This window comes from Embiotoca jacksoni, unplaced genomic scaffold (assembly GCF_022577435.1).
Source record: "Embiotoca jacksoni isolate LCO1_2020_lvr unplaced genomic scaffold, fEmbJac1.0.p SCAF_70, whole genome shotgun sequence".
Classification (NCBI taxonomy): Eukaryota; Metazoa; Chordata; class Actinopteri; family Embiotocidae; genus Embiotoca; species Embiotoca jacksoni.
Window position 1 is genome coordinate 1,249,067 of NW_027185426.1, and position 21,487 is coordinate 1,270,553.

The following is a 21,487-nucleotide window of genomic DNA, read 5'->3' on the forward strand; positions in this document are numbered from 1 at the left end:
ACACTGTTGACTGTGTTTCTTTGTTGTTTGTATATAATATATATAGATATATACTGTACTGTATATACTGTGCATTTTATATTTAATATTTTTACTGCTATTTTATTGCTTTTCTATTATTCTATTATTATCTTATTGCTTCTGTATGCTGCTGTAGCGAAAAAATTTTCCCCTCGGGGATTAATAAAGTACAGCAGATTCTCAACCTACGAACACAATGCGTTCCGAACAGCTGTTCGTAAGCTGAATTGTTCGTAAGTCGTTATATATTAAATTAGCATTTAGCATTAGCATTTAGCACTAGCATTTGCTTTCTTAGGCATGATAAACACGTGAGAAACGGGTGATAAATATATGAGAAACGGTAAAGTATCCAAGATGGTACGAACTAAGATGAACACAACAACGAAGTGAGTGTTGGAGCAACGAACGAAGTGTTGGAGATGAGCCGGTGCTGCTCGGCGTGGGTTGCGGCAGAAAGGGGAATCAGTCGGATGTGGCGCGCTGTACAAAATACGAACTTGCGAACGCAATACGGCATTTTACAAACATTTATGGACATCCGTCAGCGGTTGTTCGTATCTACGAATGTTCGTAACTCGAATGTTCGTAAGTTGAGAACCCTCTGTAACTACCTAACCTATGTAACCTAACCTTTTAGCGTTGTGGAGATAAATAAACGATGTTGCAGGAATTAGGTCAACACGTTCATATTTTAACTGCCGTTCACATGAAACCATGCGGAATAATAATAATAAAGCTTGTGATTAAATGCTGATTAAATACTGTAATGACGACGTGGTAGTTTAATATTAGGAAACAGAATCTTTTTTGTTTAGTTCGGTCGTAGAATAAATGAAGAAACGTTTCTTTGCAGATGATCACGTGTTTTATTGACACATATTTATTCTTCTCGTATGTGTATTTTAATCATGTTTTTATGACATCTTTGTGTGTCATTGATACCGAATCATTTACTGGAGGATCAATATAAACATTTTGATGGTTGATACAACAATGAGCTTTATTTTGAATTATCACAGGAAAGACCAAAAATTCTCTGAAAAATGAAACATTCTGGATGAGTCAGTTTGTTCGTTCGTGATCGTTTGGTGCGCCCAATTTAGTTGCTGCTAGTTCCTCCTCTCACATTGTTTTAATTTATTTCAGATACAAGTGAATAAAATCAGCTTTGAATTTCTAGTTTGTGATGTTTTATTTTGAAAATTGTCTCTACAGATTAGATTTTTTTATTTTGGAGTGTTGCACCCCCTCCTGGTGGTCAGGTGGGAAAGAGTGCTCCAACCTGGACCAGGTCCTGATACAGGTCCCTGTGAGAAGCTGGATTCGGGCCAAAGGTCCTGGTCTGAGGTCCTGGTCTGAGGTCCTGGTCTGAGGTCCGGGTCTGAGGTCCAGGTCTGAGGTCCTGGTCTGAGGTCCGGGTCTGAGGTCCTGGTCTGAAGTCTGGGTCTGAGGTGCGGGTGTGAGGTCCGGGTCTGAGGTCCTGGTCTGAGGTCCGGGTCTGGATGTCAGCTGGGGAACTGAAGGTCCAGCAGCGTGAAGTCCTGATCGATGGGGACGCTGTTCTCGTCGCACAGGAAGTGGCTCTGGACCGTGACGGTGACGGTCTTCCTGGGCAGCGACAGGAGGTTCTGGATCCTCTCTGCTGCCACCTGGAGGTTCTGCACCTGCGTCCCAGGAGCTGAAAGAGTGAAGACAGGTGATCCAGAAACCAAACGCTCAGTCAGACCTGTTCCTACATCAAACCGTTGTCGGACTCCGCCCCCTGCTGGAGATCTCAGGAACTGCAGCTTCATTCACTTTCATTCTGTTCTCTGTATGAAGTCTCTTCATGAACTGCACAAATAATAATAAAAAAATAATAAAACAAAAACAACCTAAATCTGAGTAAAAGCTTCTGAACTGCAGTAAAAGTATCAGCTCGTTCATTTTAATCTGAAAATCTGCTGTTTCCTGTTTAGAAGGAAGTTGACTTGTTGGTTTTTAGATGAAACGACTTGCGATCAGGAGTCTGTTCTCTGAGTGACAGCTGGATCTCACCTGAGCGGCACTGCAGTCTGTGGGGCGGAGCTTCAAGGAGCTTCTGCAGAGGAACAGGAGGAACCTGAACACACAGCTGGCTGGAGCCCCGCCCACCCAACGTCAGCACACCTGGCCTGAGAGAGAGACAGAGACACACACACATTGACGTGATGCATCCCAGACCTGGACCCAGAACCCTTTCTGGAGGCGGGGTCAAACAGTGACCCCCCCATGATGATGTCATCGGTACCTGTAGTAGCAACGGACGGCGGTGTGAGGCAGACAGGCGTAACACGGGCCGTAGATGCCGTTGGCGTCGGTGTCGAGCTCGGCGCCGCAACGAGCGCACCCTATGTAGGTGATGTCACCGCTCAGCGCCGCCAGGACGCCGTCGAGCGGCGTGGAGCCGTCCAGCACTGGCTGAGGTGCATTCTGGGAAGGCAGAGCATCCTGGAAGTGGAAACTGATGACCTGCACTCTGAGCTCCACCTCGCCTGGTGGAGGACAGCAAAATAAAAGAACACTTTTCTCTCCTGAGCTCTTTTTGTGAAGGAACAGGAAGCTGTCCAACTCACCGCTGTACTTCTGGGACAGCAGCGTGTCCACGTCCAGCTCCACCGGGCCGCCGTTCCACTGACGCTGCGTCCGGAGGAAGTCCTGCAGCCGTCGGTCGGTCGGGTCCACGGCCCGGACAGAGCTCCAGGGGGTGGAGTGAAGCTCCGGGAGGTCAGAGGTCAAACCCTCCCTCACCAGGAGGACGCGGAAGTCCCAGACAGACGCTGAACGAGACGGAGAACCTCCAGTTATTCGTCTAAAGACCGAAGATGATGGTTGTTTTATTCAGACATGATGAGACTGTTAAAGAGACAATGTGTCCGTTTCCAGACATTTTGCAAATATTTTAAATATTTTAATTTTTTTACGTCTCTTTACGTTAAAACATCATGTTATCATTTTCAAGCTGGAATCAGACGACATCGTATGTCTGTCTGTTACCATGGTAACTCTGTCATATTAAATCAAAGTGCCATAATGTTGTATCGTCTCTTCGTTGTTAGACTGACATCACGACACGTACGACCGGGACCAATTATCATTCACATTGACGACATCGACGCTGGAAGTTTGACTACATGTTGTAAACGTCGAACTCGTGATTCTGATGTTGAACGGAAACCTTCAAGACGTTTTGTTGTTGTTTGTGTGTTTGCGTACTTCTGTCTCTGTTGAAGCGAGGCAGCCATTCCACAGCTGCTCCCCACAGCAGCAGCGCCCCCTGCTGGCTGTCCGGCTGCTCCACGGTCAGGACCGCCTTCAGCTGAACCGCTGACCGGCTGCGAGACTCCGCCTCCCTCCGCCACACTGACACACAAAAACAACAATTCACCTGTAAACAACTGGATGTTCCCATCATGACACCACATTTCACACAAACTCCGTCACTTCCTGTGAACAGCAGTTTCTCTCAATGGTGAGAGGAGAGGGGGCGGAGCCTCGCTGACTGGAAATGAACACTTATTGTTGTTAATAAAGAGTTTTATTTTGAAAGGAGACTTTATAATGTCATACTTTCAGCTTTTGTTCACGATGTTTTTTACGAAAGAAATACAGGAATTTGTCAGAATTGTGAGGTCCTATAAATATTGTGAAAATGACTGACGACATCACTCGGACCCCACTGTGACTCCGCCCACTGTGGGTGTGTCACGGACTCACCTGGGCTGATGTGCGTGCGCGTGACCCGCAGCAGGGCATGCAGCAGTGTGTTGACCTTCAGTGACCTCAGGGTGGCATAGGGGAGGCGGCTCAGGTCCTGATGGGGGCGGGGCGGCAGAGACACCAGCAGGGGGCGCCGCATACGGAGGAAGACACACAGAGCAGCGAGAGAGCGGGCGTTCACCTGCTGAGTCACTGGAGGGGGGGAGGTCTGAGCACACCTCAGAGGAGCAGGCTGCTGATTGGTCAAGGGCCAGGGGGTCGTACCTGGCGGTGAGGTGGACGCACTGATCTGTCCCAGGTTGAGGAGTCTGCTGCTGAAGGTGGACTGCAGCACCGTCTCTCCTCTCCACCTGTCCTCGTTCACCTGCAGCCCTGAACACACAAAGACCACAGTGCACCTGTGACGGTCGGACTACAAACATGAAGACTCCTCAGTGCGTCGCTCTGATGTCGGAGGATGGTGGGGAGGGGGGCGGGGGGGTCAACTGATCTGCGTACCTGTGACAAGCAGAACGTCTCCAGGGCCCACGGTCAACGCCCAGAACGCCGCCCGCCGCCACAGCACCACCTTCATCTCAACGCCTGATTGGTCCGTCACCACAATGGACGCCAGAGGAATGAAGGTCCCCGCCGACGGCCCGGACTTCACCTTTGACCCCACAGTGAGTCACACAGGTGTTAAACAGGATGAGTTTCAGTTTTTCTCTGTTTAATGTTTCATGACTGTTGGTGACGGATTAAATGGGAAAAAAACACTTAAAACATCAGATTTAGAATAAAAAATGACTCAAATTATTTATCTGCATGAAAAATTGTCCACATGGAGAAGTCAATTCTAATAAACAGACAATATTCTGGAGTGGAAATCACTGCATGGACTCAGGAACACTTGTGAAAACCATCGTCTGTGAACACAGTTCATCGCTGCGTCCACAAATGATGTTAAAACTCTCCAAAGAAGAAACCAGATAGAAACATGATCCAGAAACACCGCCGCCTTCTCTGGACCGAGATCATTGAAGATGGACTGATGTGAAGTGGACAACTGTCCTGAGGTCTGATGGATCACAATCTGAGATTCTGTTTGGAAATCATGGACGCTGCATCCTCCAGGTTAAAGAGGAGAGGGACCATCCAGCTTGTTTCGAGGTTGTCTTTGCTCTATTTTCCATTAAATCATCGCATTCTGGTTTTATTTACATTTTACTCACCTTGACCTCCTTTAAGTGACAGGGATGAACCACCGCCACCAGAACCGAGTACCGCACCCCCGGGTGGTTACAGCGGGTCAGAGGTGTGGTGGGACTCCGGCGCCCGGAGGTGGTGGCGGTGCCTTCAGGTGCTTCAGTCCTGGACCCCTCGTCGGTTCGAGGCTTCTTGCTGCTGGGGGGCTCGGTGGAGGACTTGGCAGGGGACTTGGTGGGGGACTTGGGGGGGGGGCTCAGCAGGGGGCTTGGTGGGGGACTTGGCGGGGGACTTGGGGGGGGGGTCTGGAGGGGGGCTCGGTGGGGGAGTCATGGGCCGATGTGGACTCCTGAGAACAGAGGATGCCGTCCATGGTGGCCTCCAGGACGACGCCTCCTTCCTCCGCCCTCGGGGTCGGGCAGGGCTGAGTGAAGAGCTCGGCAGAGGCCACAGGTGACGGGATCAGCAGGCTGAAGAGGTCGGGGGTGCTGGAGGAGACGGAGGGAGGGGTCAAGGGGGGTTTGGGTAGGGTTTTGTCAGGGCTGGCTGCTGATTGGACACTGGGCCTGCCTCTCTGGATTAAGGCCTGACTCAGAGTCCAGGTGATGAGGTAGTCGGTCTGTGTGGACAGAGGAGGGACAGCTGGTTCTGGTTCTGGTTCTGGTTGAGCTGCAGGGAAACAGCTGTCCAGATACTGGTGGACTGAAGCCGAACACTGATCTTCATCTCCAGGACCCGACTCTTCACATGAGCTCTGAACCCTCTCATCGGACCTCTTGGCCTTTTTACAGCTGAATGTTTCTGTCGTCCAATCAGCTTCAGAGTTTGTTGGATCGTCACGGTTTTGTAAACTTGGCTTCAATCGATCAGCTTCTACATCCTCAACGTTCGTTCTCTCTGCCTCTGATCTCACTTCATTTCTAGACTCGTCTGAAACAGTAAAATAATCTCTAGTTGTTAATTTGACACAAAACAACAAAAAACAAACAAAACAAACACAAAGACACAAAACAACAAAAAACAAACACAAAACAACACTGGAGTCTGCTCTCTCACCTGCTGCAGGTGTGAGCCGTCCGTTCCTCCAGGTGAGCTCCAGGTGTCTCCAGCCGGCAGGGGGACGATGTTCCTCCTCCACCCCGGCTTCAGGTGCTGATGCTGGGCCGGAGGAGGGAGGAGGAGCCCCGAGGAAGACATGGATCTTCGGCCGTTCGCTCATCCTGAGAAGACGAACACATCTTCATCTTCAAATTTAAAACATCCGATCCTCTGACTAATCTCTGGAAGACACTTTTTATAATTCCAGTACATTCCAGGACCCTCCAGGACCAGTGGGAACCATACTTCCATCAATTAACTCATCAATAACTCCGTTTTTAGTTGTTAGTTGACAGTAAATGATGCGTCTTTGACTTTTAAACTGGTGAACAAACAGTGTTTGAGACTTTCTGAGTTCTTAATCTGTTCCAGTCGGATTTATAAACGTGCACCAACACGAAGCTCTCAGCTCAGACAGGAAGTGGGCGGGTCTTCAGGTGGGATGTTCAGAGTTACATCTCTGTCGACCTGAACAACATGTCTGACGTTGCACAACCATGACTCGGCAGAAATGTGCCTCCGCCGTGTGGGTGGATGCAGACGGCTCTACAGCTGGGAACAATAACCTTGCTGTTAAATGGGCCTTCAGCAGCTCCACCAATCAGAGGGCGGGACGCCGGGGGAGGTGGTGGTGAGGTTCGGCTCGGGGAGACCCAAGGTTCAGACCCGTTACTGATGAAAGATGGTGGTTTATCGCCATGGTTACAGGTGACCACACCTCTCCAACCTGCTCCACAGTTTTAATATTTCTTCTGTTTGTATGGGGAGGTCGTGACCTTTGACCTGCTCTGAGGCCGAGCACCTCGAGGTCGTCATGTGTCCGTGGTTGGTTACAGTCTCAGTTACGCCTCCTCTTGTCTTCCTCCACCTCCTCCACCTCCTCCCATCCTCCTCTCGTCCTGCTGCCGTCCGTCAGGATGGAGTCAGAAAGCTGCTCCATCAGCTGGACTCTTCTCCAACTGACACCACGTGAGTTTAAACCAGAGATCTCTGTTGACCTGCTGACCCCTCTGCCTTTATGACAGTCAGATAACCTCTGACCTCCTGGTTTGAACTAACATGCCACCATACTGGCGACCCCTAGAGGCTGCAGTGTTCATTACAGCCGTGACACCAACACATAACCCCATTAATGAGCAGGAGCTTTTTAGAAAAGGACACATTTAAAACCTCTTCATGACACCACAGGCTGTTGCCTAATCTGACTTTATTTTTAGGTTAAATAAATTCCTGTAACTTTACTCTGGAAGGGTCAACAACATCAGGAAGTCAAATTACATCAAATTTAATTTATCAATGTTTTATCGCTCAGATTTCATACACTGTGGAAATTACTTTAGTCCAAAAAATATTTTGGTTTGATGAGGTGCTCAAGGAAAGTTGTATGAGGAAAAAGGTTTTTGGTTTCAAAATAAAAGTGCTAACTGTCTGTCATTGGTGGTGTCATTATTTAACGTGTCAGATCAAATGACAAAGTGTCACATTTTTGTCTGTAACTAAAATACTTTTTCTGCCACAATAAAACATTCAGTGTTTTATGCTGTATCATGCTTGAATTTTACTTAAAACAACTTGTGTGTTACAAGCTGTTTTCAGTTTAATATGTAATCTTATTCAATTTTGGTTGAATCTGGATGTTTTTTTATTTTTTTTATTAACTCAAATTAAAACTATTGACATGATGAGTATAAACTCAGCAGAAATTTGTTTATAGTAGGTCAACGAAATTTTATGTAGCCTAGTAAAAGTATGCAATACAGGAAAAAGCAAAAACTACACAATTTAAATGTTCTTTTGATGTTCTGAAGGCACCCAGTGAAATTAGAAACCTGAACCAATTAAAAACATTGTTTTGACAGTTTGTCTAAAATAAAAATAACTGAAGTTCACAATCTTTATCAGCTTCTAACCAGAGCGCCAAATTATTCTTTTAATCTAATCTTGACGTTTTACTCTTAATCATCAATTCAATGAAACTAAAATGGTATAAAGAATTTCCTTAGGAAAAAAAAAAAATGCATTTCATGTCTTATTTTGAAACTTAAGACAGGAAGTCCAAGTTCTAGCTGTGTTGACGCTAGCTTAAACTGACACAAGACTACAGAAAATGTGTCAAAGAATATTAAAAAGGTTCTTGTCATGGTGCCGTTTTCTTCTGTAAACGGTATTTAATCTCCTCCGTGTAGTTCTGCGCGCTTTGACCACTAATGGGGCGCTTTTATCGAGCTTTAACTGCGTTTTCCATGCTAACGTTTAGCTCGTGCGGTTCGAGGTTCAGATTTCCGTTTAAATGGACTTAACAGCTGCACGCGGCGGGTCGGTGACCAGGAAGAGGAGGCGGGAGGAGGCGAGAGGAGGAGGGAGGAGGAGGGAGGAGGCGGGAGGAGGGAGGAGGCGAGAGGAGGCGAGAGGAGGAGGGAGGAGGAGGGAGGAGGCGAGAGGAGGAGGGAGGAGGCGAGAGGAAGCGGGAGGAGGCGAGAGGAGGAGGGAGGAGGAGGGAGGAGGCGAGAGGAGGAGGGAGGAGGCGGGAGGAGGCGCCGCTGCTGCGGTTCAACTTTTTGTTTTCGCCCCATTTCCTCGTCCAGCTCCGACCGGCTCCTCGCTCCTCTCACCGGGACACAAAACTTCTAAACCCGCAACATGTACCGGTACTTCGGAGAGCTACTCACCCGCGGGGCGGGCGGCGTCCGCGGGGCGGGCGGCGTCCTAGCCTCGGCTCTCCCGGCGTCCGCCTCCCTGCTGCGGTACCGCGGCTACAGCCAGGCCGTGGACCGGGACGACGACCCGAACTTCTTCACCATGGTGGAAGGCTTCTTCGACCGCGGCGCCGCTATCGTGGAGGACAAGCTGGTGGAGGACCTGAAGACGCGGGAGAGTCCCGAGCAGAAGCGGAAGCGGGTCCTCGGGATCCTGCGGATCATCAAGCCGTGTAACCACGTCCTGAGCCTCTGCTTCCCCATCAAGAGGGACAGCGGCGAGTGGGAGGTGGTGGAAGCCTACCGGGCTCAGCACAGCCAGCACCGGACACCCTGCAAGGGAGGTGAGACCCGCACCGGACACGAGCCTTCGTTTGACTGTCATGAAAAACGTTGGAGTTCGATGGAATAGTTTTTATTATATAAAGTAAAGTTTATACATCTGCTGTAAACGATCTTTTAACTTCCTGTTCACCAGAACCAGGAACCAACACAACCAGCTGAACAACTTACGAAGCAGGTTTTTGGGTGTTTCTCTCGTCTGCAGCTGTTTTTAAAAGCTATAAAATCATCAATAAATAAGAGCTGAAATCAACCGAATACTTTAAACTAAAGTTCCTTAAACTGTCAGTTGATTATTAAATGAATAAAATTTGATCTGCAGGTGTAACTATGTTCACTTGTATGTTAAAATATAGAATAATAAAAATACACAATAACCTAATAAATATTAGCATCAAGTTTAATTTAATGATATAAAGTTTAACATGTAAACAAACTTCCAGTCAGTTTGTCATCATTGATCAACATTCAAAGTTCATTTGATGATGATGAAGAATCCTCTTAGTTTCGACTTTTTCTCACGGTGTGTGTGTGTGTGTGTGTGTGTGTGTGTGTGTGTGTGTGTGTGTGTGTGTGTGTGTGTGTGTGTTTGTGGGGTTGCGTAACACGTGTGTGTGGCTGCATGTTCAAAGGAGGTTTCCTCCTCTGGCAGGAATGCTGACGCTCCAGTCAGTGTGTGATGAAGGTGGGGACTGTGTCCTCCTCTTCATCACCAGGTCCTCCTTACTGTGTCCTCCTCTTCATCACCTGGTGGTCAGGTGGCCTGGGTCGGGTGGTCTGGTCCGGTCTGGGTCAGGGGGTCTGGTCTGGTTCAAGTGGTCTGGGTAAAGTGGTCTGGTCCGGTCTGGGTCTGGGTCAGGTAGTCTGGTCCAGTCCGGGTCAAGTGGTCTGGTCCGGTCTGGGTCAGGTGGTCTGGTCCGGTCTGAGTCAAGTGGTCTGGTCTGGTCTGGGTCAAGTGGTCTGGTCTGGTCTGGGTCAAGTGGTCTGGGTAAAGTGGTCTGGTCTGGTCTGGGTCAAGTGGTCTGGGTCAGGTGGCCTGGGTCAGGTGGTCTGGTCCGGCCTGGATCAGGTGGTCTGGGTCAGGTGGCCTTAGTCAGGTGGTCTGGTCCGGCCTGGGTCAGGTGGTCTGGTCCGGCCTGGGTCAGGTGGTTTGGGTCAGTTGGCCTGGGTCAGGTGGTCTGGGTCAGGTGGCCTGGGTCAGGTGGTCTGGGTCAGGTGGCCTGGGTCAGGTGGTCTGGTCTGGCCTGGATCAGGTGGTCTGGGTCAAGTGGTCTGGGTCAGGTGGTCTGGTCCGGCCTGGGTCAGTTGGCCTGAGTCAGGTGGTCTGGGTCAGGTGACCTGGGTCAGGTGGTCTGGTCCGGCCTGGGTCAGGTGGCCTGGGTCAGGTGGTCTGGGTCAGGTGGCCTGGTCCGGTCTGGGTCAGTTGGCCTGGGTCAGGTAGTCTGGTCCGGTCTGGGTCAGGTGGTCTGGGTCAGGTGGTCTGGTCCGGTCTGGGTCAGGTGGTCTGGTCCGGTCTGGGTCAGGTGGTCTGGGTCAGGTGGTCTGGTCCGGTCTGGGTCAGTTGGCCTGGGTCAGGTGGTCTGGTCCGGTCTGGGTCAGGTGGTCTGGGTCAGGTGGTCTGGTCCGGTCTGGGTCAGTTGGCCTGGGTCAAGTGGTCTGTATCCAGTCCCAGAGAACCGAGTCTGAGGTCGTTGCTCAGGCTTCCAGCTGTTTGATCCGAGTTCATCCATCAGAGATTCTCCTCAGGAACACACGGGATCTCTGGGTCCAGATCAGACGTTGGTTCTGGTTCTGGTTCTGATCCGTGCTGAGCTGCAGCAGAAGGATCACAGTCTCTTATTGTCAACATTAAAACGTTCACAGCTGATTGAATGATGAACTGATCGACGGCCAGCTGTGTTGGTTATTCAATAGACAGATTACACATACCTATACCTGTATGTGTGTGTGCTGTCAGTGGTGCAGTTTACCGTCCAGCTGGTCGATGACCTCATCAGCTGGTCGATGACCTCATCAGCTGGTCGATGTCCTCGTCAACCTGAAGTCATCGTTCAACAGAACACAAACACTGTTTACTGCTGATAACGATCGTCTGGTGTACTGTCCCTTTAAATGAGCCTCTTTCAGCAGAGATCACCTGATTCACCATGTTCTCCTTGCTCCTCATTCCTCCTCCTCCTCCTGCTCCTCCTTCCACCTGCTTCTCTTTCCCTCCTTCCGCCTCCTGCTCCTCCTCCTCCTCCTCTTCCTCTTCTTCACTGATCATGAAAATGTTTCTGTCTCTATTCGTGTCTGAGCAGCAGCCATCTTGTTTAGTTCCCCTGCAGCAGTGTTTACTGTGTGTGTGTGTGTGTGTGTGTGTGTGTGTGTGTGTGTGTGTGTGTGTGAGTGTGAGTGTGTGTGTGTGTGAGTGTGTGTGTGAGTGTGTGTGTGTGTGAGTGAGTGAGTGTTTCTGTCCGTCTTTATCTTCCATGCAGAGGTTAGAACTTAACACAGGGGCGGCACGGTGGTGCAGTGGTTAGCATTGTCGCCTCACAGCAAAAAGGTTCCGGGTTCGAATCCGGTCCTGGGCCTTTCTGTGAGGAGTTTGCATGTTCTCCCTGTGCTTGCGTGGGTTCTCTCCGGGTTCTCCGGCTTCCTCCCATCATCCAAAAACATGCACCTCAGGACTGTGCTGACAGGTCATCATTGTAAATGAGAATTGGTTCTCAATTGATATTACCTGGTTAAATAAAGGTCAAATAAATAAAAACACTTCAAACACTAAACATCTATTGGTTATTAGTTGACTGGTTATTAGTTGACTGGTTATTAGCTGATTGGTTATTAGTTGACTGGTTATTAGCTGACTGGTTATTAGTTGACTGGTTATTAGCTGACTGACTGGTTATTAGCTGATTGGTCAGAAAACCAGTTTCTCTACTTCGTCTTCAGATGTTTTTAATCTGAAAAACAGCCAAAAATGAAAATGTTCTGCTCCATTTAAAAGCAGAAAAAGCAGGTTCTGATCAGGTCTCACCAGAAGTCAGGATCCTGGTCCTGGTCCTGGTCCAGGTCCAGGTCCGGTCTCTCCAGTCCTGTGACACCTGCTGTCTGTGTTCCAGGTATCCGGTACAGCACCGATGTGTCGGTGGACGAGGTGAAAGCTCTGGCCTCCCTGATGACCTACAAGTGTGCTGTCGTCGGTGAGTGAACATCATGTCATGGATCTACAGGATCTGAACCAGAACCAGGATCTGTCTTGAACCCTGACCAGGTCTAGACCTGGTTCTGTCCTGATCCCTGACCAAGTCTGGATCCGGTCCATTACCCGGTCCATGACCCGGTTCTGACTTGTGCTGTGGATGTGTTCCAGATGTTCCGTTTGGTGGAGCCAAAGCTGGAGTGAAGATCAACCCAAGGAAATACTCTGTGAGTCCAGACAGATGTGGGCGTGGCCCATGGAAGTGGGCGTGGTATCCATATAAGGAACACAAATGTGTTGATAGTGTGACTTAGTCAGTTATTATTGTAATTGCAGCGCCCTCTAAAGGCTGACGTGTGTCATTTCTGTTCAGGGGAACTTAACCTTTGACCCTCCTGCTGTTGAGGCCTTGTTACTGCATCTTCTAATGGACAATAATAAAAGTAATTTAAAAAGCAATCCCGACGACCTCTACTACTACTACTACTACTACTACTAATAATAATAATAATAATTATTATTATAATCTGCTGATATAAATGTCTAAAATAAAGGCGGTATGTTCCTTTAACTGGTTGTCCCCTTCGCCGATCTGACCTGCTGGTTCAGGACAGGAAGCGCTGAGTCATCAGCTGGGAGACAGACACATGATGAGTCAATGAGTTCCTGTCTCTCACACACACACACACACACACACACACTCTCACTCTCTCACCCACTCACTCTCTCTCTCACTCACTCTCTCTCTCACTCACTCACTCACTCACTCACTCACTCACTCACTCACTCTCTCTCTCACCCACTCACTCTCTCTCTCACTCACTCTCTCTCTCACTCACTCACTCTCTCACCCACTCACTCTCTCTCTCACTCACTCTCTCACTCACTCTCTCTCTCACTCACTCACTCTCTCACTCACTCACTCACTCACTCACTCTCTCTCTCACTCACTCTCTCACCCACTCACTCACTCTCTCTCTCACTCACTCTCTCACTCACTCACTCACTCTCTCTCTCACTCACTCTCTCTCTCACTCACTCACTCTCTCACCCACTCACTCTCTCTCTCACTCACTCTCTCACTCACTCTCTCACCCACTCACTCTCTCTCTCACTCACTCACTCTCTCTCTCACTCACTCACTCTCTCACTCACTCTCTCACTCACTCACTCACTCACTCACTCACTCACTCTCTCTCTCACTCACTCTCTCACCCACTCACTCACTCTCTCACTCACTCTCTCACTCTCTCACCCACTCACTCTCTCTCTCACTCACTCTCTCACTCACTCTCTCTCTCACTCACTCACTCTCTCTCTCTCTCACTCACTCTCTCACTCACTCACTCACTCTCTCACTCACTCTCTCACCCACTCACTCACTCTCTCTCTCACTCACTCTCTCACTCACTCACTCTCTCTCTCTCTCTCTCTCACTCACTCACACACACTCACCCCTCTCTCCTATTCTCCCTGCCTGTAAACACATCAACCATCCGACACATGCAGATTGAGGCCTGCTGACCTCTGACATGAAGGAATCGGTTGAAACCAACATGGCGTCAATCAATGGATCAGCTGATCGTGTGTGTGTGTGTGTGTGTGTGTTGCAGGACACAGAGCTGGAGAAGATCACCAGGAGGTTCACCATCGAGCTCGCCAAGAAAGGATTCATCGGTCAGATCATACATCCATGTCTATATCCATATCTATATATACATAGATATACCTATATATATAATATATACCTGTATATATATATACCTCTGTGTGTGTGTATGTGTGTGTGTATGTGTATATATATATACACACACCCATGTATCTATATACCTGTATATTTATATATCTATATACCAATAGATATATATATGTATATCTATATACTTATAGATCTATATATATATGTATATATACCTATCTATCTATCTATCTATCTATCTATCTATCTATCTATATATATGTATCTATATACCTGTATCTACTTAGACCGCTAACACAGCACGGTGTGTGTCTGTCTGTCTGTGTGTGTGTGTGTGTCTCTGTGTTTGTCTCTGTGTGTCTCTCTCTGTGTGTGTCTCTGTGTGTGTGTGTGTCTCTCTGTGTGTCTTTCTGTGTGTGTGTGTGTGTGTGTGTCTCTGTGTGTCTCTGTGTGTGTGTCTCTCTGTGTGTGTGTCTCTGTGTGTGTCTCTGTGTGGCTCTCTGTGTGTGTCTCTGTGTGTCTCTGTGTGTGTCTCTGTGTGTCTCTCTGTGTGTCTGTGTGTCTCTCTGTGTGTCTCTGTGTGTCTCTCTGTGTGTCTCTGTGTGTGGCTCTCTGTGTGTCTCTGTGTGTCTCTGTGTGTCTCTCTGTGTGTCTCTGTGTGTGTGTCTCTCTGTGTGTCTCTCTGTGTGTCTCTGTGTGTCTCTCTGTGTGTCTCTGTGTGTGTCTCTGTGTGTCTCTCTGTGTGTCTCTGTGTGTCTCTCTGTGTGTCTCTCTGTGTGTCTCTCTGTGTTTCTCTGTGTGTGTCTCTGTGTGTCTCTCTGTGTGTCTCTCTGTGTGTCTCTGTGTGTGTCTCTGTGTGTCTCTCTGTGTCTCTCTGTGTGTGTCTCTGTGTGTCTCTGTGTGTGTCTCTGTGTGTCTCTCTGTGTCTCTCTGTGTGTGTCTCTGTGTGTCTCTGTGTGTGTGTGTGTAGGACCTGGTATTGATGTCCCTGCTCCTGATATGAGTACTGGGGAGAGAGAGATGTCCTGGATCGCTGACACCTTCGCTACCACTATGGGACACTATGTAAGTCTGACCTCTGACCTCTAACCTCCTCCTTACTGCCACCACCTCACCTCCTCCTCACCTCCTCCTCAGGACATCAACGCCTATGCGTGTGTGACGGGGAAGCCCATCAGTCAGGGGGGGATCCACGGTCGTATCTCTGCTACCGGTCGGGGGGTTTTCCACGGCATCGAGAACTTCATCAACGAGGCGGCCTACATGAGCCAGCTGGGGATGTGTCCCGGCTTCCGGGACAAGACCTTCGTCATCCAGGTACATCTTCATCATCATCGTCATCGTCCACCTGTAGGACCACAGAGCGTCAGGGTCAACGTGCCCTCTGCTGCGTCTGCAGGGTTTCGGTAACGTGGGCCTGCACTCGATGAGGTATCTCCATCGCTTTGGAGCCAAGTGTGTCGGAGTCGGAGAGATGGACGGGAACATCTGGAACCCCGCCGGGATCGACCCCAAAGAGCTGGAGGACTACAAACTGGTAACAGGACTACAAACATGTCTGGAACAACAGCAACACAAACTTGTTTGGAACAACAGCAACACAAACATGTCTGCTCTTGCGTCTCCAGGCCAACGGGACCATCGTGGGTTTCCCGAACTCGACTCCGTACGAAGGAAGCATCCTGGAGGCCGACTGCGACATCCTGATTCCTGCCGCCAGCGAGAAGCAGCTGACCAAGAGCAACGCACACAAGATCAAAGCCAAGGTTCATGATCAGTCATGTGACTGTGACATCAATAGTTATTAAACTGACCTCTGACCTCTGTTCCCTTCAGATCATCGCTGAAGGAGCCAACGGACCGACAACACCTGAAGCTGACTGCATCTTCCTGGAGAGGAACATCATGGTGATCCCTGTCAGTGGAACACACACACACACACACACACCGTCTCACACACTCTCACTCACTCACTCACTCACTCACTCACTCACTCACTCACTCACTCACTCACTCACTCACTCACTCACTCACTCACTCACTCACTCACTCACTCACTCACTCACCCCTTGTCATAACTCCCCCCCCCCTCCACCTCCACCAGGACATGTACCTGAACGCCGGCGGTGTGACTGTTTCGTACTTCGAGTGGTTGAAGAATCTGAATCACGTCAGTTACGGTCGACTCACCTTCAAATATGAGCGAGACTCAAACTACCACCTGCTGAGTGAGTCGCTGTGATATCATCACCGCGTGACATCATCACCGCGTGACATCACCACCGCGTGACATCACCACCGTGTGACATGACTGAGCGCTGAAACCTGCTCGGCCCTAGTGACTGATATGTTCTCCTTTGTCATGGTTGTCCTCAGTGTCGGTGCAAGAGAGTTTAGAGAGGAAGTTTGGGAAACATGGTGGCGCCATTCCCGTCGTACCCACCTCCGAGTTCCAGACACGCATCTCTGTGAGTACTCACATACTCAGAGTACTCAGAGTACTGCGGCCTCCTGCTTGTAGTAAATGTGTTGTGTGTTTTCAGGGAGCGTCTGAGAAGGACATCGTTCACTCAGGTCTGGCCTTCACTATGGAGCGCTCTGCACGGGTAAAACACACACACACACACACACACACACACACACACACACACACTCTTCCTTCTGAAACAAATAAACACTGTTATCATAAATGGATCATAGAAACCATCCCACTGATCAGGAAACATCCAACAGTCATAAAACCTGTTTAAAATAAAATAATAAATAATCACAGTGATGAAAAACCAGTGATGATTCCTTCATACCCTCACCCCCACCCCCCATCCTGGATTCAGCAAATCATGCGAACAGCCAACAAGTACAACCTGGGTTTGGACCTGCGGACGGCCGCCTACGTCAACGCCATCGAGAAGGTGTTCAAGGTTTACTGCGAGGCCGGACTCATCTTCACATAGACCCGCCTCCTTCAAGTCACATGACTTTCCTGTCTGTCACCTAACTGTTACCTGTCTGTCATTTGTCACGTAGCTGTCACCTGAATGTCACGTAACTGTCACGTAACCTGACTGTCACGTAACTGTCACAACTGTCACCTGACTGTCACGTAACCTGACAGTCACGTTACTGTCACATAACTGTCACCTGACTGTCACGTTACTGTCACGTAACTGTCACATAACCTGACTGTCACATAACTGTCACCTGACTGTCACGTAACTGTCACCTAACTGTCACGTAACCTGACTGTCACCTGACTGTCACGTAACTGTCACCTGACAGTCACCTGACTGTCACCTAACTGTCACGTAACCTGACTGTCACGTAACTGTCACCTGACTGTCACATCACATAACCTGACAAGTCACCTAACTGTCACGTAACTGTCACGTTACTGTCACCTAACTGTCACGTAACCTGACTGTCACCTGACTGTCACGTAACTGTCGTGTGTGTTTCAGCCTCCAGCGGCGTTTCTGCCGTGTTATCATCTCCATCTGTTTGAGTAATCTTCGTCTTGTCGTCGTTCTTCTTGTCTGTAAATATAAACGTGCTTTAAAGCGTCTGTCTGCGTGGCAGCTCTCTGATCTGATCCATGTGATCTGATCTGAATATAGAAGCCTTAATATCAGAAAGCAGAAGTATGTGGACGCCTTCTCAGAGCATTCACTGTCGTTTCATTTGATTAAAAAAATATTCAAACGAAAGTCATCAGTTGAACATCAAAAATATTCAGTTTAACGTTAGAGTCTCTGAGAACTGTTTCTGCTGTAGGAATGTCAGCTGGAAGCTGGAAGGAGTTTCACTTCTTCAGTTATGAGAGGAGACCCGGTCCGGCTCCAGAGACACCCGGTCCAGAGAAACTTGGTCCGGCTCCAAACTGTTAGTTTCCCTGCGGCCAGCAGGGGGCAGCAGCCCAGTGACGGGCGTCCACATACTTGTGGTCAGGTGGAGAACTGCCCTCCATGTTTGTACAGATTCTTTTTCTCTCTCTTTAATATTTGCTGCTTGTTGACTTCCTTTAAATCGCTGTGTTTTTCTTTCACTTCACCTGAAGACACTTTAACAAACGAATAAAATGTTAAAAATGTCCCAATCTGAAGGGACGTCCTCAAATATCTCGTTGGTCGATCAGCTGATCACTTCATGAAATGCTGGTCATACTTTTATTTTTTCAAACACTTCACTCAATCAAAATAATTCTTTAAAACAAACAAACATTTCCTTTTGTATTTTCATGTCAGAACTTCTTCAGAATGTGTCTGATTGACACTTATGATTGACAGAATCAACAGGAAGCAGCAGCTTAAACCAAAGATTTCTAAGTAAAGCTCAAAGAATCGTTGTCGTTTTGGAAGATGTTTTTTTTTTTTTTTAAATTTAAGTTCAGTGGAAACCGACTTTAATTCCCTTTATTTTATACGTTGTTATGGAAACCACCAAACAGGACGTCCTCCAGCTCTGACCAATCAGATCTCAGCGTTTAAACAGACACTGAACTTTGTCTACATCTTCATAATAAACTATGCAAACAGAGATCAGGCAGCAGATCACAGCGCCCCCTGCTGCTGCAGCCTGTCGCAGCGCCCCCTGCTGTCTGATCTCAGGTAAAACTTAGTCTCTCTGGAGTTCAAACTTTCTTCTTCTGTCCTCGTTTAAACTTCCGGTTCTGACAGATTTGTTAAAGTAAAATAAAGTTTTAAAAAAACGACGTCGCCTCCTGTTTTTATTGAGGATTTATTTATAATTTCACAGTAATATTTGTTGTTAATATTTCTTGAGTTGTTTCTGCAGATTTTAAGAAAAGAAAAAAAGATAAATTATTGTTTCTTTTATAGATAAAGATTCTAAAATGTCCTGAAAGATTTGTTGTTTAAAACTAGAAATAATTTGGTTCTTTTCTAAAATCTATGAAGAAGATCCTAATGGTTCTGTCTTCCCGACCGATGGGAGCAACCACAGTTTGGAGAATCCATCAGCGCTGAGGTTACAGAACAGAACATCAGGACACCTGCTGAGGAACAAGGAGGAGGTTCGGTTCTTTTTCAGGCTGCTCTGCTGTGTGTGTGGGTGTGTATCTTATTTTCCGGGTTTCATTGGGTGGGCGGGGCTCGGCCTCCACATTCCACCAATCAGCGGCCTCTGTTTGCCACGCCGCGCCGGAATTCCCCTCCTGCTTCGGGGCTTTCCGCTCTGACTGACAGGCTGCGATCACCATGACAACACAGACGATTTGCGTCAGGCGACTGGAGGAGGGTGGTAGTATGACTTCCGTTAGACTAGTTGCACGTCAAAATAAAAAATACATTTAAATTAAGGAAGTTAGAGATTTCAAAACACAATAATTGAATTCTGTTATAATAATATAATTTGAACGTAAAAAATTATGAACTCAAACATTAAAGTAAAAACCCTCAGTCCCAACAGTTAGTAAAACAATATTTTATAATATTTATTTCACTACTTTATTTAAGGATTTTTTTTTATCATTATTTTTCATCTTTATTTTTTTTTATCTTTCAATGTTCCCTTCAATATTCTTTATCCTAATTTGACCAACAAAAGAAACTGAATTAAATTGGATTTTTTTTTTTTAACAAAATAAAACACAAATTATCTACTTAAATTTTGAAAATGATATAAACATTTTAGTGACGTTTTTAATCATATTAATAATCTGATGGAAGCACGAGACAGAAAAAATGTTTTAAACCTGAAACTCGGTTCAAATAGCAGACTTAAAACAAACGTTCTGCTTTTGTTCTGAAACGCACACACAGGAAGTCATCTCGGGTTCGTTTCCGCTTTTTGTCGTCAGATTCAGTTGAGAGTTTTTCGGGCAAACAGTCGGACAGACACACCGAGCGGCAGGTAAAACTCACCTTTACTGACCTTAATTAACCATGAAGTTCAAACTGATCGATACTATGATCGACGGGAGGCGCGGGTCCGATTCCGGACCGGAAACAGTTTCGTTTAAATACGTCATCTTCAGGGTTCAAACTGTTCCTGCGTTCACTGAGTTTTAACGTGTCAACAGTTCATTCAAATATACAATTAATACGGAGCTCATTAAAGTTCCTTTAGTTTTTATAAAGCAGAAGTTTGAGGACTTATTGGACTTTAACAGAAGCAGTTTATTTTAGGTATTAATTCAGTTCTTCCTGTAATAATATATGTATTAATAAATAGAGCTGTTTTTGTCTCTATTCTGTATTTTTATGTTATTTTTGTGTATTTTTCAGAATAAACTATCTTTATTTATGTTTTGTTCTCAAACAGTTTCTCTGTTTAAAGTTTAAAAATCTGATTTCAGCTGAAGTTTCTGTTTCACGATCTGATATTAAAAAAACAACCAAAAGCTTTAAATGTAAAACTTTAAATTGTGTTAAAAGAAGTCAAACTTTGAATTTTAAACTGAGATTAAACAAAGTTCAGTTTCCTTTTTATTTTAGGAACATGGGCAGATTTTAATCTTCATCCTTCACTCAGTAAATTAAATCAACTTTAATAAACTCTGTTTTTTACCTCAGTGAAGTTTTAAATCGTTTAGAACTTAAACTCGTCACTTCAGGTAAATAAATTAAATAAAATTTAAAGATTTCTGAAAACAAAAAGATTGTGCTGTTGCTGATCAAATGTAAACAAAGAGCTCTGAATCAGCGGTTCTGGTTTCACTTTGTTTTGATCAGAGTCCACGTTTGGTTCTGAAGCGTCACCTTTAGCAGGCTAACAGTTTCCCTTTGCGTGGTCTTTGTGCTATGCTACGCTAACAGTTTCCCTCTGCCTGCAGTCTTTGTGCTATGCTACGCTAACAGTTTCCCTCTGCGTGCAGTCTTTGTGCTAAGCTACGCTAACAGTTTCCCTTTGCGTCCAGTCTTTGTGCTAAGCTACGCTAACAGTTTCCCTCTGCGTGCAGTCTTTGTGCTATGCTACGCTAACAGTTTCCCTCTGCGTGCAGTCTTTGTGCTAAGCTACGCTAACAGTTTCCCTTTGCGTCCAGTCTTTGTGCTAAGCTACGCTAACAGTTTCCCTTTGCGTGGTCTTTGTGCTATGCTACGCTAACAGTTTCCCTCTGCGTGCAGTCTTTGTGCTAAGCTACGCTAACAGTTTCCCTTTGCGTCCAGTCTTTGTGCTAAGCTACGCTAACAGTTTCCCTCTGCCTGCAGTCTTTGTGCTATGCTACGCTAACAGTTTCCCTCTGCATCCAGTCTTTGTGCTAAGCTACGCTAACAGTTTCCCTCTGCGTCCAGTCTTTGTGCTATGCTACGCTAACAGTTTCTCTGCGTGCAGTCTTTGTGCTATGCTACGCTCTGATAAAGACAAATGTGGGAATTTTCCTTTAACAGGAATAAACACTGAACTGTGATTCACTGTCAGTCTACAGCAGGTAGTTCGTTATTAGGTGAACAGGTAGTTAGTTATTAGCTGATCAGGTAGTTAGTTATTAGCTGATCAGGTAGTTAGTTATTAGGTGATCAGGTAGTTAGTTATTAGGTGAACAGGTAGTTCGTTATTAGGTGA

At 47.1% G+C, this 21,487-nt stretch overlaps 3 protein-coding genes across 4 annotated transcripts in view; 2 read left to right on the forward strand and 1 right to left on the reverse strand.

Annotated features, from left to right (window-relative positions):
* Positions 1-1,006: 1,006 nt before the first annotated feature.
* shld2 (shieldin complex subunit 2) lies at positions 1,007-8,797 on the reverse strand. The gene is made up of 11 exons (XM_069177139.1): positions 8,715-8,797; positions 6,004-6,167; positions 5,240-5,877; positions 4,974-5,153; positions 4,261-4,411; positions 3,760-4,134; positions 3,259-3,405; positions 2,619-2,822; positions 2,294-2,537; positions 2,062-2,177; positions 1,007-1,702 (listed from the first exon to the last, which is right to left on the reverse strand). Exons 2-11 carry the CDS (start codon positions 6,164-6,166, stop codon positions 1,530-1,532), a joined length of 2,391 nt encoding a protein of 796 aa, XP_069033240.1. The 5' UTR covers position 6,167; positions 8,715-8,797; the 3' UTR covers positions 1,007-1,529.
* glud1a (glutamate dehydrogenase 1a) lies at positions 8,542-18,674 on the forward strand. 2 transcript variants are annotated; one of them, XM_069177137.1, is made up of 13 exons: positions 8,548-9,085; positions 12,188-12,268; positions 12,439-12,494; positions 13,881-13,944; positions 14,937-15,031; positions 15,104-15,283; positions 15,366-15,503; positions 15,595-15,732; positions 15,803-15,883; positions 16,071-16,194; positions 16,343-16,434; positions 16,510-16,572; positions 16,801-18,674. In XM_069177137.1, exons 1-13 carry the CDS (start codon positions 8,686-8,688, stop codon positions 16,918-16,920), a joined length of 1,632 nt encoding a protein of 543 aa, XP_069033238.1. In that variant the 5' UTR covers positions 8,548-8,685; the 3' UTR covers positions 16,921-18,674. The 2 variants fall into 2 exon arrangements, with proteins under 2 accessions (XP_069033239.1, XP_069033238.1); XM_069177138.1 differs by lacking the exons at positions 13,881-13,944; positions 14,937-15,031; positions 15,104-15,283; ... (5 more) ...; positions 16,510-16,572; positions 16,801-18,674 and adding an exon at positions 12,877-13,874 and having other exon boundaries at positions 8,542-9,085; positions 12,439-12,538.
* A 1,094-nt stretch (positions 18,675-19,768) lies between these two features.
* Positions 19,769-21,487, forward strand: part of nfkb2 (nuclear factor of kappa light polypeptide gene enhancer in B-cells 2 (p49/p100)) — a 20,755-nt gene continuing 19,036 nt past the window's right edge. Inside the window, 1 exon segment of the mRNA XM_069177221.1 lies at positions 19,769-19,834. The gene's annotated coding sequence lies outside the window, so the exon portion shown is untranslated.

What these genes read in the sequence shown, in the direction of transcription:
- shld2 (XM_069177139.1), bottom strand. Translation starts at nt 6,166, where the DNA reads ATGAGCGAACGGCCGAAGATCCATGTCTTCCTCGGGGCTCCTCCTCCC. An exon ending in ACGGCTCACACCTGCAGCAG is followed by an intron (nt 5,878 to 6,003) that starts GTGAGAGAGCAG and finishes TTACTGTTTCAG; the next exon opens with ACGAGTCTAGAAATGAAGTG. An exon ending in GCCGTCCGTTGCTACTACAG is followed by an intron (nt 2,178 to 2,293) that starts GTACCGATGACA and finishes TCTCTCTCTCAG; the next exon opens with GCCAGGTGTGCTGACGTTGG.
- glud1a (XM_069177137.1), top strand. Translation starts at nt 8,686, where the DNA reads ATGTACCGGTACTTCGGAGAGCTACTCACCCGCGGGGCGGGCGGCGTC. An exon ending in GGAACATCATGGTGATCCCT is followed by an intron (nt 15,884 to 16,070) that starts GTCAGTGGAACA and finishes CACCTCCACCAG; the next exon opens with GACATGTACCTGAACGCCGG. An exon ending in CTATGGAGCGCTCTGCACGG is followed by an intron (nt 16,573 to 16,800) that starts GTAAAACACACA and finishes TCCTGGATTCAG; the next exon opens with CAAATCATGCGAACAGCCAA.